The sequence below is a fragment of the Neovison vison genome, chromosome 7 (genome assembly GCF_020171115.1).
Source record: "Neovison vison isolate M4711 chromosome 7, ASM_NN_V1, whole genome shotgun sequence".
NCBI lineage: Eukaryota > Metazoa > Chordata > Mammalia > Carnivora > Mustelidae > Neogale > Neogale vison.
This window is the reverse complement of record NC_058097.1, coordinates 176,661,161-176,676,901: the sequence shown is the minus strand read 5'-3', so window position 1 is coordinate 176,676,901 and position 15,741 is coordinate 176,661,161. Positions and strand designations below refer to the sequence as shown.

At 36.6% G+C, this 15,741-nt stretch overlaps 1 protein-coding gene across 1 annotated transcript in view; it reads left to right on the top strand.

Moving 5' to 3' along the window:
* The window catches only part of DCDC1 (doublecortin domain containing 1), a 439,829-nt gene that overhangs the window by 51,886 nt on the left and 372,202 nt on the right, over positions 1-15,741 (top strand). The window contains exon 8 of the mRNA XM_044259009.1: positions 7,105-7,310. Coding sequence (XP_044114944.1) covers positions 7,105-7,310 — 206 coding nt within the window. The remainder of the gene's footprint in view (positions 1-7,104; positions 7,311-15,741) is intronic.

The following is a 15,741-nucleotide window of genomic DNA, read 5'->3' as shown; positions in this document are numbered from 1 at the left end:
AAGCACCACTTGTTTACAGTGCGCTAGATACTAGAGGCACACAAGTGAAAACACATTCCCTGCCCTTGAAATACTCAAGGTCTAACAAAGACACATACACAAAAATAGAGATGCTTAATAAGATGAGGGCCCAAGATGGAGTTGCAAGGCCTGAGAGAAAGGTAGATCAAAGAAAGCTTCCTGAGGAGGTGGCATTCCGTTGAGGAGAAAGAGAGAGAGCCCACCAAAGAGGGAGGTGAAAAGGCATGGTCAAAGTTTAGAGTCAGAAAAGAGCATGGTGTGTGCTAATGGGTTATTCACAGCTCCCTGCATCTTTGCTGAGGGGGAGTATCTCAAAATCTTTTATTGCAGCAGTTCTCAACTGGAGGTAATTTTGACCCCTGGAAACATTTGGTAATGTCTGGAGACATTTATAGTTATACTGACTGGGAAGGTGCTATGGGCATCCAATGGGCAGAGGCCAAGGATGCTACCAAACATTCCATAAGGCACAATAGAGCCCTCACAACAAAGAACAAAGAAATGTTGTTACTTGCCAAGGTTGAAAAACCTTATTCAGACTGTTCTGATTGACCACAGACATGAAGATCTGTAAACATTTTCATAAGGACACTTTACCAAATTTTAGGCACTGAGGGCCCCTGCTTTTTAGATGGGGCTAAGACGGGAGTATGGTGGAGTGTAGGAAGTCCAGTCATTTTAAATTAGTAGAATTCTTTTATTACTTTTTACAGTGTCATGATTAAGATAGCAGACTCTGGAATTGTTCAGCCTGGGTTGTCTGATTTCTGATCCACTTAATGGAAGGATGATAGAGATCAAGTGGCTTAATTTCTCCAGATCTCATTTTCCTCGTCTATGAAATGGAGATGATAATGTTACTTACCTCCTAAGGTTGTGAAGATAAAATGAGTTAATGTATATAAAGTTCTTAACACATTGCTAAGTTCTTGTTGAAAATCATGAGGATAATAATAATGTCACTATTTACTGTGTTTCATATTTACACATAAGTGTTTTATCTGTAAAAAGTCTTTCCATCCATACAACAAATATGGGAATTAGTATTACTGTTCCCATTTCTCAGATATGAAAACTAAAGCAGGGGCATCTGAGTGGTTCAGTGGATTAAGCCTCTGCCTTCCACTTAGGTCATGATCTCAGGGATCAAGCCCTGCATTGGACTCTCTGCTCAGTGGGGAGCCTGCTTCCCCCTTTCTCTCTGCCTGCCTCTCTGCCAAATTGTGATCTCTCTCTCTCTGTCAAACAAATAAATAAAATCTTTAAAAATATGAATATAATATTTTAAAAAAATAAAGAAAACTAAGGCAAATGAGGCTGATTTTTTTCCCAAGATTACAGAGTTAGTAAGAGGCAAAGTTAAGTGATATTTTAAAATTTATTATATTATGTGTTTTTTCTAGACTCATCAAGAGTTCTTTCAGAAAACTGATTTGAAACTTCACAAATATGATCTCTTTTTATTTTAGAGTATTTTTTAAATGAGTAAATTGTCCTTAGATGTTAGCAGGTAATAGAATTATGAATATATTTCTTTTATCAGAATAAGTTATATTGGAGTAAGAGGTAGGCTTATTCACTAATTCATACAGCACTTACTGAGCACCTGCTCCATGCACTAGTTAAGAATTGTGTATTCACTTAGGTAAGCGGACAGTGATGATAGTAACACAGGGGGAAGTGTCAGTGGTGGACATCTTCACAAAGAGCAGAAGGGAAGGTTGTCCAAGCTAGAATAGAGTTTTTAAGAGAGATGACCCCCCAAATTAGTCTTAAGGTATATGTAGCATTTACCTTAAATATACTTGGAGTTTATTCTAGGGTATACCACCGCTAGACCTTCATTTGCAAACCAGCTCTTCTTGGAAGGTTTCTTCTTTTCTTTTTTTCTTTTTTTAAAAGATTTTATTATTTATTTGTCAGGGACAGAGGGAGAGAGAGTGAGCGAGCACAGGCAGACAGAGAAGCAAGCAGAGGCAGAGGGAGAAGCAGGCTCCCTGCCGAGCAAGGAGCCCGATGTGGGACTTGATCCCAGTATGCTGGGATCATGACCTGAGCTGAAGGGAGCCGCTTAACCAACTGAGCCACCCAGGCGTCCTGGTTTCTTCTTTTCTTGAAGAAATTCTCTACCATGTGGTCATCAATGAGCGTCAAGGTGGTATATCAGTCATATTTAAGTTCATACTGGGGGATGTAGAGAATAAAAATGGTAGGTATAGCTATACACAGGCAATAAAGTTTATTTTGCATAACTGGTATGTTATATAAAGTGACATAAAATTAAATTTTATCAGTTGAACATTTAAATAAATGCACAGGAAGAATTAACATCTAATAATTACCCTATGTGCAGTGAACTTATATACAACCTGGAGCAAAGTAATAATAAAATATAGCCTTGATTCCTACCTTCTATGGGGTTAAGTATGGAAGAGAAATAGGATCTATGTTTATAAAATATTTACATAATTCCAGATCATTTATGTTCTTTCCTTAATATATAATATAGCACCTGAAATGTGGTATGTTCTCGAACAGTACTGAAAGAATGAATATATGGGTAAATGGTATAGACTGCATGTGCTCTAAGGATTCAGAGCACAGACAGAGCACAGACAGGTCATTGTGGGCTGGAGCACTAAAGATCTTAAACTGGTTCTTAGAAGGACTTGAGTCTGGGTAGATAAAGAATGGACTTAAAAATGCTTTTGGGATACTCAATGGATAACGAAGAGATTGGCTTAGGTAAAAAAGTGCTTTAAACTAGAACAAGATAAAGACATGTAAGTTTGGAGAGTGTCAGATTGTCAGTAAACTCTTCTGTTAAACATAAATTTAAGCAACAGAATGGGTCTTTTTCATATTCCTCACAGGGTCTGACACATAAGATGGATTCAATAAGTATTTGCTGACTATCTGACAGACTGGGTGATTGACTAATGGAAACTTCCAAGAACTTTCCCTTCAGGCAATGATAAAATTGATGTTTTAGGAAAATTCAGCTATAACTGGAGTATAGGATGTCAGGTATAATGGTTGAAAATAAAATACAATTAGGAAGCTCTTATAGATGATAGGAGACTGAGAGGGAAATGGGCAAGCAGTTTGGGCTGGGAATGGAAAGGAATAATGTTTTTTAATAATGCTTTTAGTACTCAGAAGAAAGATAGCCAAGAGTTAGGTTTCTCTTCTTTGACTCTGTCTTGGGTCAGGTTCCCTAGAAGCAGAGCCTGAGATGGGGGTTTTTGTATGAGGGACTTAGTGAGGGAAGCAACAGAACGGAGGAAGAGTTTGGACCATGTGTTCAGCTGAAGTCTAGCCTCAATTTGGAGTGGGAAGCATACCACAGAGTTGCCCCTCTTTAAGGCCAGGGGACTGACCATTATGTCCCCCAGTCAGTCAGTCATTAGCTGTGGGCTGGACCCCTAGGTAGGAAGTAAGGGACGATCACCTCACAGGAATTTTCTTGCTAAGTGGCAGGTTCCTTTTAGCTAAGGACAGTTCTCAAGAAAAGGATGCAGTTGTGAGGTATTAAGAGGCTGTGACTCACAGCAACTAGAGTTTTGGTGCACTTGCCTGATAAAAAGAATTTGGTGGGGGAGACTACCAGTGTCATCTACTCCCTGCTATAGTCTGTTCTTCATACATTGCCCTGCTGGGAACCTTCTAGTAGCTTCCCTTTACATCCAGAGTAAAATCTAAACCCTTTATCCTGATCTATACAATCTGGCCTCTTTCTACTTCTGTGGCTTGTACATTCTCTCTCTATCCAAACTTTGTTTTTCTTTCTCAAACATGCCAAGCTCATTCTCGTCTCAGAGACTGCCTTGATTTTTATTCTGCCTGGAATGCTTTTTTCCCCTAGATTTTCATGATTAACTTCTCATTTTACAAGCCCCTCTCTCCCCTCAGATGTCACCTCTTCAGAGAGACCTTCCACTGTCTGTCTGTCTTTCTTTCTTTTTAAGATTTTATTTATTTATTTGAAACAGAGAGAGAGATCACAAGTAGGCAGAGAGACAGACAGAGAGAGGGAGAAGCAGGCTCCCCACTGAGCAGAGAGCCCGAGATCATGACCTGAGATCACCTGAGATCATGACCTGAGAGACCCTGAGATCATGGCCTGAGACGAAGGCAGAGGATTAACCCACTGAGCGACCCGGGCGCCCTGTCTGTCTTTCTTAAGGAAAAGGGCTATAATCTGCACAATTTATTTTGTTTTGTTAACAACTATCACTCTAGTGCATTGATGAATGGACACCCAAAAAATGACATTGAATGACTAAGCAATGGTTGGAGAGAATTAGGAAGTAAGGGTTCAAGATCTCCCTAAGATAATGGACAACTGTGAAAGAAGTAGAAACACTGATAAAATTAAAAAATGTGAGGAGTATGTCCAATTTGTGTGGAAAGATGTGAAATTTTGTTTGAGATAACAGGATAAAATATATGGTAGAGTCAAATAGTATAGGGGTGGCTGGCTGGCTCAATCCTTGTGGAACATGAAACTCCTAATATCTGGGTTGTGAGTGTGAGCCCCACATAGGGTGTAGAGATTACTTAAATAAAATCTTATTTCTTTTTAAATGTGTACACTTTCTAGAAATTCATATCCTAGTTCAACCACCTTCCAAGATCTTGCTCAAGTTATTTAAGTTCTCTGTGCCTCAGTTTCTTCACCTGTAAATGAAGATAATGATATTTTCTTCTTCATAAGCTTATTACGAGGACTTCATGAATTAATATCTATGAATCAGTAAGACAGTGTCCAGCTAATAGCAATATTTTAGTGGAATTTAAGGAGTCTACATAAATTAGAGAGAAACCAGGCTGGAACTCAAGTAAGATAAGTGATGAAACCACAGGACAAAATTTAAGGAGGAGCTTACTGACGGCTGTGCACTTGAACAACTGAGTGTGCTCCTTTCAGTTTTGCACTGTTGACCCTTCACTTGTTTCACCCTAATCCTGATCCTGGTCTTAGTCAGCAAAGGGGAAAACCCTTTATTGTGAAGATTCTCTAAATCTGGGCACCTGTAACATCTTTATTTCTTTAAGATTTTATTTTTAAGTAATTTCTACACCCAACATGGGGCTCAGACTCACAACGCTGAGATCAAGAGTCTCATGCTCTTCCAACTGACCAGCCAGGTGCCCCTGTGTGGGAGTGGTTTCTTGCTCTTGCCAGTCTCTGGGTTGTCTCACTGTCCTCTGGTTGCTTTGCCATCTTTTCCGTTACTTACATAATCAGTTCCTGTAGTCAGTCCCCTCTGGTCAAATCCAGTAGTGGATTCTGTTTCTCTGGTTGGGCCCTGACTGACATAACAATATATAATATACTCTAATCCTTCACAATAAGCATAGAATTTCTGAGATGTGGGGAAAGAAGCCAATATTCATGGAGAACCTTCAAGGCTTTAGGTACTTTAACATATAAAATATTTCATCTTCATCAGGTAGTGGAGTGGTGCCCACTGGATACTTTATAGGAGAGAAAGCAGAGGATTATAACTCATAACAGTTTGAGATTCATCCACATTGTAGCATATATCAGTACTTCACTCTTTTCTTTGCTGAATAATATTCCATGCTATGTATATACCACATTTTGTTTATCCATCCATCCACTGGTGGATATTTGGCTTACACCTTTTGGCTATTGTGAATAGTGCTGCTCTGAACATGCATGTACATGTATTTATTTAAGTGCCTGTTTCCTGTTCTTTTGGAGATATACGAATTCATTAATGTCTAGCTTATTTTATAATTCTAATTCCTATGAATTTTAGATTACAAAATGACAAAATACAGTAATTTCTGTAAAAATATGTTTCTCTTCCTGAAGACTTACTCATATCTATAATCTAGTTTTAGTTTATTCTGCATGTTTTGCTCATATTTCTACCTACTGTATAGGAATGTGTGCATGTATATATGTATAAGTATGTATGTACACAAGAGAGAAAGAGAAAGACAGTGTTTCTGTTTTTTTTAACATTTAATGTAGCCATTCTGGGACTCAAAGTCCCCAGAACTATTTGCTTGTGTTTCATATTGATCAAAGAGGCCATGCTTCTTTCAAGGTAAGTGCTAATAAAGAAGGATTATTTAGAAATTTGGGCAAACAAATGTAGCTATTTTCAATTGTATGCAAATAAAATTTTATTTCTCTCATTAGGACAAATATAGAGCAGATGAGGGAGGGATCATTGTAATTGTAAAATCACATAAATTATATTATTTATGTGAAAAGAAAATATAATCTAAAATAAATCAAATGCACAAATAAAAAAAAAACCAGGTGTAAATTTTTTATTTATGAAATGGAACCCTTTGAAAGCAACCTTTCTATGCAATATACTACACTTCTGTTCTTACCTCTTATATTTTCAAAGTCATACATTGTAATTTAGTTTCACTCCCATTAATATGAGTGGGAGTTTTGAAACTTAAATTCCTGCACATATCTTTGAAAATGTATAGGTCAAAGTAAACTGTTAATGCAGAGCTGGTTTTCACTTTTAGTGAAATATTTTGCTTCTCTCACCAAAGATGTCCTAGAAGGCGCTTTCATTCTAGTCACAGGAGAAGAATTATGTGTAAGGTTATTCTTTGGAGGTCATCATCTTTAAAACAACATGGATAATAAATCATATTAAGGAGGAAAAAAAGCATTCTCCCGACCCTAAAGAACACAAAAGTTCAAGATTCATATTGTTTTATAGTAAGTAAAGGACCTTGGACTCTTTCAGTGGGCCCTTTCAGCCCAGTGCATTGGATCAGTGATAGAGGCATGCTAAGGTGAATTTTAATTAGGACTAAATTGTGGTATTACTCTTTCATACCCTGAACATCTGTTCCCTTCAGAAATGATGATTTATGCAGGCTATCAGAGCAGACAGCTTGCTACAGCTTATGTCACGGTTAGTGGGAAGCTGGTGGTAGCATTTCAGAAAACCAGCATCTAAATGGAGACTGGCCAGTGTATATGATATAGGTAAGGGGGGGGAGGGGAAGTATGATGTGTCCATTTCTAGTTTTGAAGCCAAATATTGACTTGACTTAAAAAAAATTCTCTTCTAGACCATCTGTTGTTAATGAAGAAAGTAACTTGGACAATGAATGGGCTGATGCTTCCTACTGATGTTAAAAGACAGAAAACCAAACCTGATCTTTCTCTTAGAATGAAGGGACTTAGTGAGAAGACCTCAGTCCGAATTCTGTTCTTTAAGAATGGCATGGGACAAGATGGGCATGAGATTACAGTGGGAAAGGAAACAATAAAAAAGGTAATGTTATATGAAATATTAAAATGCAAATTAAATTTCAAAATTTTCATGGCTTTTGAAATGTGTTGGTTTCTTTCTTTTAGATACCAGTGTCAACTAATAAACTGAAATATTAAGAAGGTATTATAAAGAATGCAAAACTTCAGCTGTTTAGAAGCATGCTTACTCTAGTAACATCATAAATTACCTTAATAAAGCAACAAGATTTCTTTGGCTAACATACAGTTGGCCATTTACCTAGTTAGAAGTTATGCTTACACTTAGAGAACATTCTAGTTGGTATTAAATATTTTGTAAAACATTTAGGTTGAAGCCAATCTGATCTAGCTTCAAATCTAAAATTTTCTCCTTTTCATTTTTAAAATTATAAGTCTTAGGGGCACCTGGGTGGCTTACTCAGTTAAGCATCTGCTTTGGGCTTAGGTCATGATCTCAGGGTCCTGGGATGGAACCCCACAGCTGGCTCCCTGCTCAGTGGGGAACCTGCTTCTCCCTCTCTTTCTGGCCCTCCTTAACACTTACATACTCATTCTCTCTCAAATAAATAAAATCTTAAAATAATAATAATAATAATAATAATACCACCTAGAAGAACCCTTGCTTCTGGAATGAGTAAGTAAAATGGAAAATAACTAAGATTCCTTTTTAAAAGTATACATATGCATTTTTTTTAAAGATTTTTATTTATCTGATAGAGAGAGAGAGATCACAAGTAGGCAGAGAGGCAGGCAGGGGTGGGGGAAGGAGGCTCCCTGCTGAGCAGAGAGCCCTTGTAGGGCTCGATCCCAGGACCCTGAGATCATAAGCTGAGCCAAAGGCAGAGGCCCAACTCACTGAGCCACCCAAGTGCCCAGGCACCCCTCCACATGCATTTTTATTTATTTTTTATTTTTTTAAAAGATTTTATATATTTATTTGACAGAGATCACAAGTAGGCAGAGAAGCAGGCAGATAGAGAGGAAGGGAAGCAGGTCCCCTGCTGAGCAGAGAGCCCAATGTGGGACTCGATCCCAGGACCCTGAGATCATGACCTGAGCCGAAGGCAGCGGCTTAACCCACTGAGCCACCCAGGCGCCCTCCACATGCATTTTTAAAAGCAAATTTAGATGGGTCTAAGGAAAAGTCATGTAATAATCAAGTAAACTTTAAGAAACAAATTTTGTCATACAAATGCATGTTTTTTAGGGGGTACGTTTATTTCCCAGATCATCTTTGATCTGACAAAAATATGGAGGAACTAATAGGAGTTTGAAGAAAAAGATTTTTTTTTACCAAACAGGCTAATAATACCAACTAAAATTTATTACATATATATTAGAGAGACAGTGAAACATAACCAACCTGTCCAGGTTTTAATCCTGGCTTTGTCATTGAATCTATGAGACTTTGGACACTTTACCTTCTCCGAGCCTCCATTTCTTTTTCTTTCTTTCTTTCTTTCTTTCTTTCTTTCTTTCTTTCTTTCTTTCTTTCTTTCTAAAGGTTTTATTTATTTATTTGACTGAGATCACAAGTAGGCAGAGAGGCAGGCGCAGAGAGAGAGTAAGAAGCAGGCTCCCTGCTGAGCAGAGAGCCTGATGCGGGGCCTGATCCCAGGACCCTGAGATCATAACCTGAGCAGAAGGCAGCGGCTTAACCCACTGAGCCACCCAGGTGCCCCATCGAGCCTCCATTTCTTCATCTAAAAAATGTGGATAACAATAATGCCTACCTCACAGAAATGATAGGAAAATTCAGTATGGTTTTATGCATGGAGTACAGCACTCAGAAAGTTCCCAATAAATATATGCCATTCCTATCTTTAGAACTAATAAATATACAACTACTAGAAATTATTTCTTTTACTAAAGGGAGAGATTTGTTATGAAATCGATAGGTATAAATCATTTTGTTATGCCATAGTATTTTCAAAATGACTGCTGCTTGAAACGGGTGAATAGTTGACTAAATAGATACTGGGAATTGTTCTTATTGAAATATCTATTTCTTCCTCTTCTTATTTTTGTGGTTACTTTATAACCACAACTGGGTAAGTGTTTACTGAAAATCTAAGAAAACAGGTTTTATTTCCTTATTATCTTCAGATTTGGATTATGAGTTAAACAAGGATATTACACACCAGAGTAAATTGTTAAGGCAAGTTGTAACATCTTCCCTGGAGATTTTGAAAACTAGAGAAGAGGGACACATCTCTTGGATTGTTAAAATGCAGTCATTCTTGGAGATAGAACCTAGATTAGATAACCTCTTGAGTTCACTTCAGTTCAATCTTTGTAATTCTATGCCTTGGTGGTAAAATGGAGGTAATAGTCACTTTTAAAGATTACATGTTCTTAGATGAAAGGTTGAGTATAAGTAAAAATGTCACTGCTATTTTGCTCTTTGACTCCAGAGAGATATTTATTTAAAAGTGGATGATCAAGCAATTCTTTAGCTTATTTTTTTTCTCCTTACAATTTGTAAAATTTAAAGAATTTTCACAATTTATAAAACTTAGGACATGATTGAGTAATACACATATTTGTACCGTTTTGATTAAATATCACTTTGATTAAATAGGGAATATAGTCAATAATAATGTTTTAACTTTGTGTGATGACAGATGGAAACTATACTTATCATGGCCAGCACTGCGTAATATATAGAACTGTCAAATCACTATGTTGTACACATGAAACTATATAATATTGTATTTCCACTATATACCTCAAATAAAAAATACTTAAGAAATAAATACCATTTATACAATCAAGGTAAAGATTAGGAAGCAACAGAATCCTGGCCCTGATTATCAATAGAATTTTTTGAAGAGAAAAATAAGTCTACCTAATTATTTTGTAGATAAAATTTACATTTTGAAAGTTTATTAATAATCACAAGATAATGCCGTATTTATAGATCAACTACCGACAGTAATAGGAATAAAAAAGTGGCATTGTCATAGGAGAAACACAAAGTATTTCTCTTTTATGATAAAATATTAGGAATGTCAGGGATTAGAAGCTATTTTTAGATTATTATGAAGTAATAAAAAAACTGAAATAAATTGTAAAAGACTCTACTATGGTGAAGGCTATTGCAGTGGGACAAAGAGAAAATTATTGAAGATGGTGGTAAAGTAAGTTGGTTAAGGCATAAAAGTCTTCTCTGAGCTCAGATGGAGCCATAGGAAAATGACTATATTTTAATCTTAAGTGCCAAAGCAGAAGGAAATCATTTACTTAAGGTTAAGTAATTAAGAAGTTTGACATGAGGGCAAAAGTGATATATTTCTTTACTAAACTTGGGATATTCCAACTATGGCCCATCTCTTTGAAACTTGAATTAGATGATTTTAGAATTACTGGGTATGGTTTAATAATAATACAGCACCTGCTACTGTGAGGAATAGGCTAAACATATGTATCCAGGGGTTGAAAAAGATATTAAGGGGTGCCAGAGTGGCTCAGTCATTAAGCATCTGCCTTTGTGTCAGTCCATGATCCCAGTGTCCTGGGATCCAGTGCTACATGAAGCCCCACATCAAGCCCTGCATGAAGCCCTGCATTGGTCTCCCTGCTTGGCAGGAGGCCTGCTTGTCTCTCTTGCACTCCCTCGGCTTGTGTTCCCACTCTCTCTGTGTCTCTCTCTCCTAACAAATAAATAAATAATCTTAAGAAAAAAAAAAAGGATTAAGAATAATTTGGGGCACAAGATACAAAGTTAATGGAAAATGAAAAATATTTGCTCCAGGTACATAACTTTTTAAGTCTAGCATTGTGATTGGTGGATAAGTTTTATTTTCCATCAATTATCTCTTAGAGTCATTGTCAAAGAAGTGGCATTAACTGTACCGATTATTTTGTTATCTAGAATATCATCTCCTTTATGATAAATCTTTTTTTTTCTCAGCACTAATAGTTATGTCTTATTTATTTGTTTTTTTGCATTGTTTTGTATGTGCTATCATAATGGCATGAGATTGCAATGGTGAAGAACACGATGAAAAAGATAATGAATGAATGAAACAATGAAAAAGTACCTTGTCCCCTTGGTCCAGTTTGAACTGATTGTTCTCTTTAACCTATATTCTGGGATTTCCCTGGACTATCAACCTGGGGATTATCTTTTCCGCTCTTTTCTGTTGGATTCCTCTCCCCTACTTCTCTAATGCTCCTCTGTCTTCATTTAGTCTATTAGACACATAATCTTGTTGCTTTCTAAGAAAAAGGACATGGGAGATTAGTTTTTTGAGATCTTGGGAAATCATTCTTTCCTCCACATATTAAAGGTATTGCTCCATTGCTTCTTGTTTCCAGTGTTGCTATTGAGAAGTCTGATACCATACTGATTTCTCATCCTTAAATGCAGGTGACTTGCATTTAATTCTTCTCCTCCAAAAACATTTAGAATTATTTCTTTGTTTCCCAGCGTTCAAAAGTTGTTTTTTTTTTTAAGATTTTTTTAAAGATTATTTATTTATTTATTTGTTTATTTTTAAGAGTCTATTTATTTATTTGACAGACAGAGATCACAAGTAGGCAGAGAAGCAGGCAGAGAGAGAGGAGGAAGCAGGCTCTCTGCTGCGGGGCTCCATCCCAGGACCCTGGGATCATGACCTGAGCCAAAGGCAGAGGCTTTAACCCACTGAACCACCCAGACACCCCATATATGTTGAATCTTCTTAACTGAACTTTCTTATCTGAGTGATTTCCTTATCTTTACCTTCTAACCCAATGAATATTTTTGTTTCTGCTTCCTTTACTCTCTATTTTCTAAGTATTTGGTTTTTGTTTGTTTGTTTTGTTTTTTGTCTTTCATGTTTCAGAGTTTTCTTAAAGATGGGTTAATCTTCCATTAGTATTTATGGGAAGAGCTCAACACCAACTGAAAAGCTCTTGAGTATAAGAATGTCTTACTGAGAGCATCTGGGTGGCTCAGTGGGTTGAGCCTCTGCCTTTGGCTCAGGTCATGATCTCGGGGTCCTGGGTTCCTGGGATCAAGTCCCGCATCAGTCTCTCTTCTCAGCAGGGAGTCTGCTCCCTCCACCCCCACCTGCCTCTCTGGCTACTTGTGATCACTCTCTGTCAAATAAATAAATAAAATCTTAAAAAAAAAAAAAAAAGAATGTCTTACTGAGACATGGGTTGCATTGGAAGAGTGTTTTGACTAGGATTTTTCTTTATGGTGGGGGAGTGGCTAATTCTCAGTGTTTGTCTTTACTCTGGGACTAATCAGTTTCTCCAGCAAAAATCTGCCAGTTTGAGCAATCTCGTAGCCAAGTGGATAAGGGGGCTGAGAGTTGTACTTTCAGCATGTAGATTTTCATTTAGTGTCCCTCTTTTCAGTAAGCTGCCCTCTTTCTCAGCTCTGCCTGGTGCCTCTGATTTCAGGGTTCCTGTGGTTTAGCTTCTCCAGACACCAAATCTCCTGTCTTCTCTTCTGATGGCAAAAGTATAGTTAACTGAATGCTTGGTGTTCAAGGAGGGTTTGGGGACTTAACTGCGTTTTATAGTAATAGTCAACTTATTTTCAGCCTATTTTTTAGAGTTATCTGATGGCTCCAATTTATGAGAACCTTTCTGGGGTTTTGCAGTACAAAGCAAGTTTACTTCTGCTAGCTTCCGTTTTGAAGTCTCTGGTCTGCTAAATAAATCCTTTACTACGTATTTTCCCTCTAGCTCCCAGAATTTTTGTTACTTTACTGAAGTTTCCTTTCTGATTCTCTCCCTTTCTTTTTTAAAATGCCAAGTATCATTCTTTTATTTAATATCGATAAAGCTGATTTTTTTAGGTGAAAAGATAATTCTAATATCTACTTCCTAGCCCAGTGGATAGTTTTGCCCAGTATGTTGGGGTTTGTACATCTGATTTGGAAAACATAGTTTCAATCTACTTGAGTGAAAACAGAATACTTTTTTCTGTCATCTCTCTAGACATAAGATACTTATTGCAGATAAAGGACCTTCAGTGTTTCTTCAAGTATGGTCCACAGAACATCTGCATCTAGATGATCAAAATCATCTATCTAGACTATGCGTTAAAATTTCAAACTGTTGGCCCTCATGCCAAGCCTATGAATTAAGAACATCCTGAGCGTGTGGCCTGAGAATCTGAACTTCAACCAATGTGTCCAGAAGATTCCTAGCCTCACTAAGTTTGAGAACTCCTGTTCTGGTATTCTAAAACTTCAAATTTACTAATTAATGGAAATCTTCATAGATTCCTTGTTTGTTTTCCTATACTTGTGTTGTGGTTCATGAGAAAGAAATAAGTTATATGACATAGAAAGCAGGTTATGGGAAATTAGATTACTAGTTGCTAGCTTAGAACTGATGCAGGGAGTTAAATTAGGAAGAGAAAAAATTCTACAGATTAGCAGAAGGTAGTCCATGTTGCAACTCTAACTTAGCAGAAATAAATATTCCCTTACTATTTATACGTAAACATATTTCATTATAGTGACTTTTCCCTGTTACTTCTAAAAACAACATGAAGATTGAAAGAATATCTTATATGTGACGGTCAAGGTATAAATAAATCAAGGGCACCCTTAAATCAAAAGAAAATCCAGACTTTTATGATGCTCACATTTGTTAATCGGGAAAATGACTCAGTAAACCTAAACATAAAAAGCCTTCAAGAAAATATTTAAGTTTAAAATGTATAAGTCAATTGAAAAAAATACAACATAATAGCATTATCATGGAATGTTCACACACAGATCAGTAACTATAACAGATTTTTCCGATAGTGTGGGTAAAGGAATTTAGAGAATATTTTAAGAGATTCAAAAGGGAGCACCTGGAGTAACAAAATTTGATTAAGGATGCTCACTGTGGATTCCGACAGGGGAGGTCATGCATAATTAGTATGTTAGAAGTTCTTTAAAGAGCTTTTTATGGTAGATGAGGAAAAACCCATTGATAAAATATTAAAACTAATATAAACTAATATATAAAATAATAAAACTATTATTGTTTTAAAAATTAGTGTACAGACTAGGGATTAATATCATATTTTAAGATATGAAAGCTGATTTTTTTTTAAATACAGAATTTGATACTGGAGTTTATTTTCAAGAGGCCAAGTGTCTTCTATTTATTTTCAACTTCAGTGTTATACAATTGTATTATTTTTGAATCTTATAAATAATTATTTGGTAATCAGAATTTATTTTCTTAAATAAAATCCTAAGTGTGTGGGGCAGGAATGTGAATTTCATCAGCTGAAATAAAAGCAAATGAGAATTTACAGTTTGCAGATTTATTTACATTACAATAAATACTTAACAACAGATAATCCTTAATATTAAGATCACAGATTTTATGAGCTCATCTAATTAACCAACTCAGAAAACTGAAACTTAGAGAAGTTAGCTGCTCTATCCAAAATGGATCAGTTGGAATGGCTAGGACAAGAACCCATTTTCCTAGTTCAGATTTTCTCCATTATAGGAAAGTGCCACAAGTTAGTTTTTTATGACATTTTTAAAAAAAGATTTTATTTATTTATTTGACAGAGATCACAAGTAGGCAGAGAGGCAGGCAGAGAGAGAAAGAGGGAAGCAGGCTCCCTGCTGAGCAGAGAACACAACACTGAGACTCTATCCCAGGACCCTGAGATCATGACCTGAGCCAAAGGCAGCAGCTTAACCCACTGAGCCACCCAGGCACCCAGTTTTTTATGACATTTTAATTCTTACGTGTCCTCACTTAAAAATGAGTTAACATAACCATGAAAAAATGTGCAATATCTCTTCACAGTCATAACAGAATAACTAGTATCAGAATACCCATCCCATTTTATTTATTTATTTTTTTAAAAAAAGATTTATTTATTTATTTATTTATTTATTTATTTATTTGACAAACAGAGATTACAAGTAGGCAGAGAGGCTGGTAGAGAGAGAGAGGAGGAAGCAGGCTCCCTGCTGAGCAGAGGGCCAGTAGATCCCAGGACTCTGGGATCATGACCTGAGCTGAAGGCAGAGCCTTAATCCACTGAGCCACCAAGGCACGCCTACCCATCCCATTTTAAACAACTGGGATTGGACAAAATATATGAAACATAGATTTTTAGATATTGCATCATGAGAAGTCAAGCTTGAGAGAGGAAAAGTTGAAGCGAGTCCTACAATGTACCCCATCTTTATACCTAAAACTGTGGTATAAGGAGGGAAAATCCAAGAAAAGTACCGTGGTCTCTACAAGCTGAGGAGAAAGACATCAAAGTAGTGGGAGGTGGAAATGTTGGAATTTTCCATGAAATGCTATAAATTAAGGAACTACTTAGATAAGACTTCCTAAAAGTTGCTTGGGTGTCCCCTTATATCTTTGGCTAAATATTAAGTTGTTCATGCACGAGGTAAACTCCATAAGGCTTGGTAGAAACAACTAACTACAAGGGAAAAAACAACTAATGGAGATGTGAAAAGGAAATAAGGGTAGGA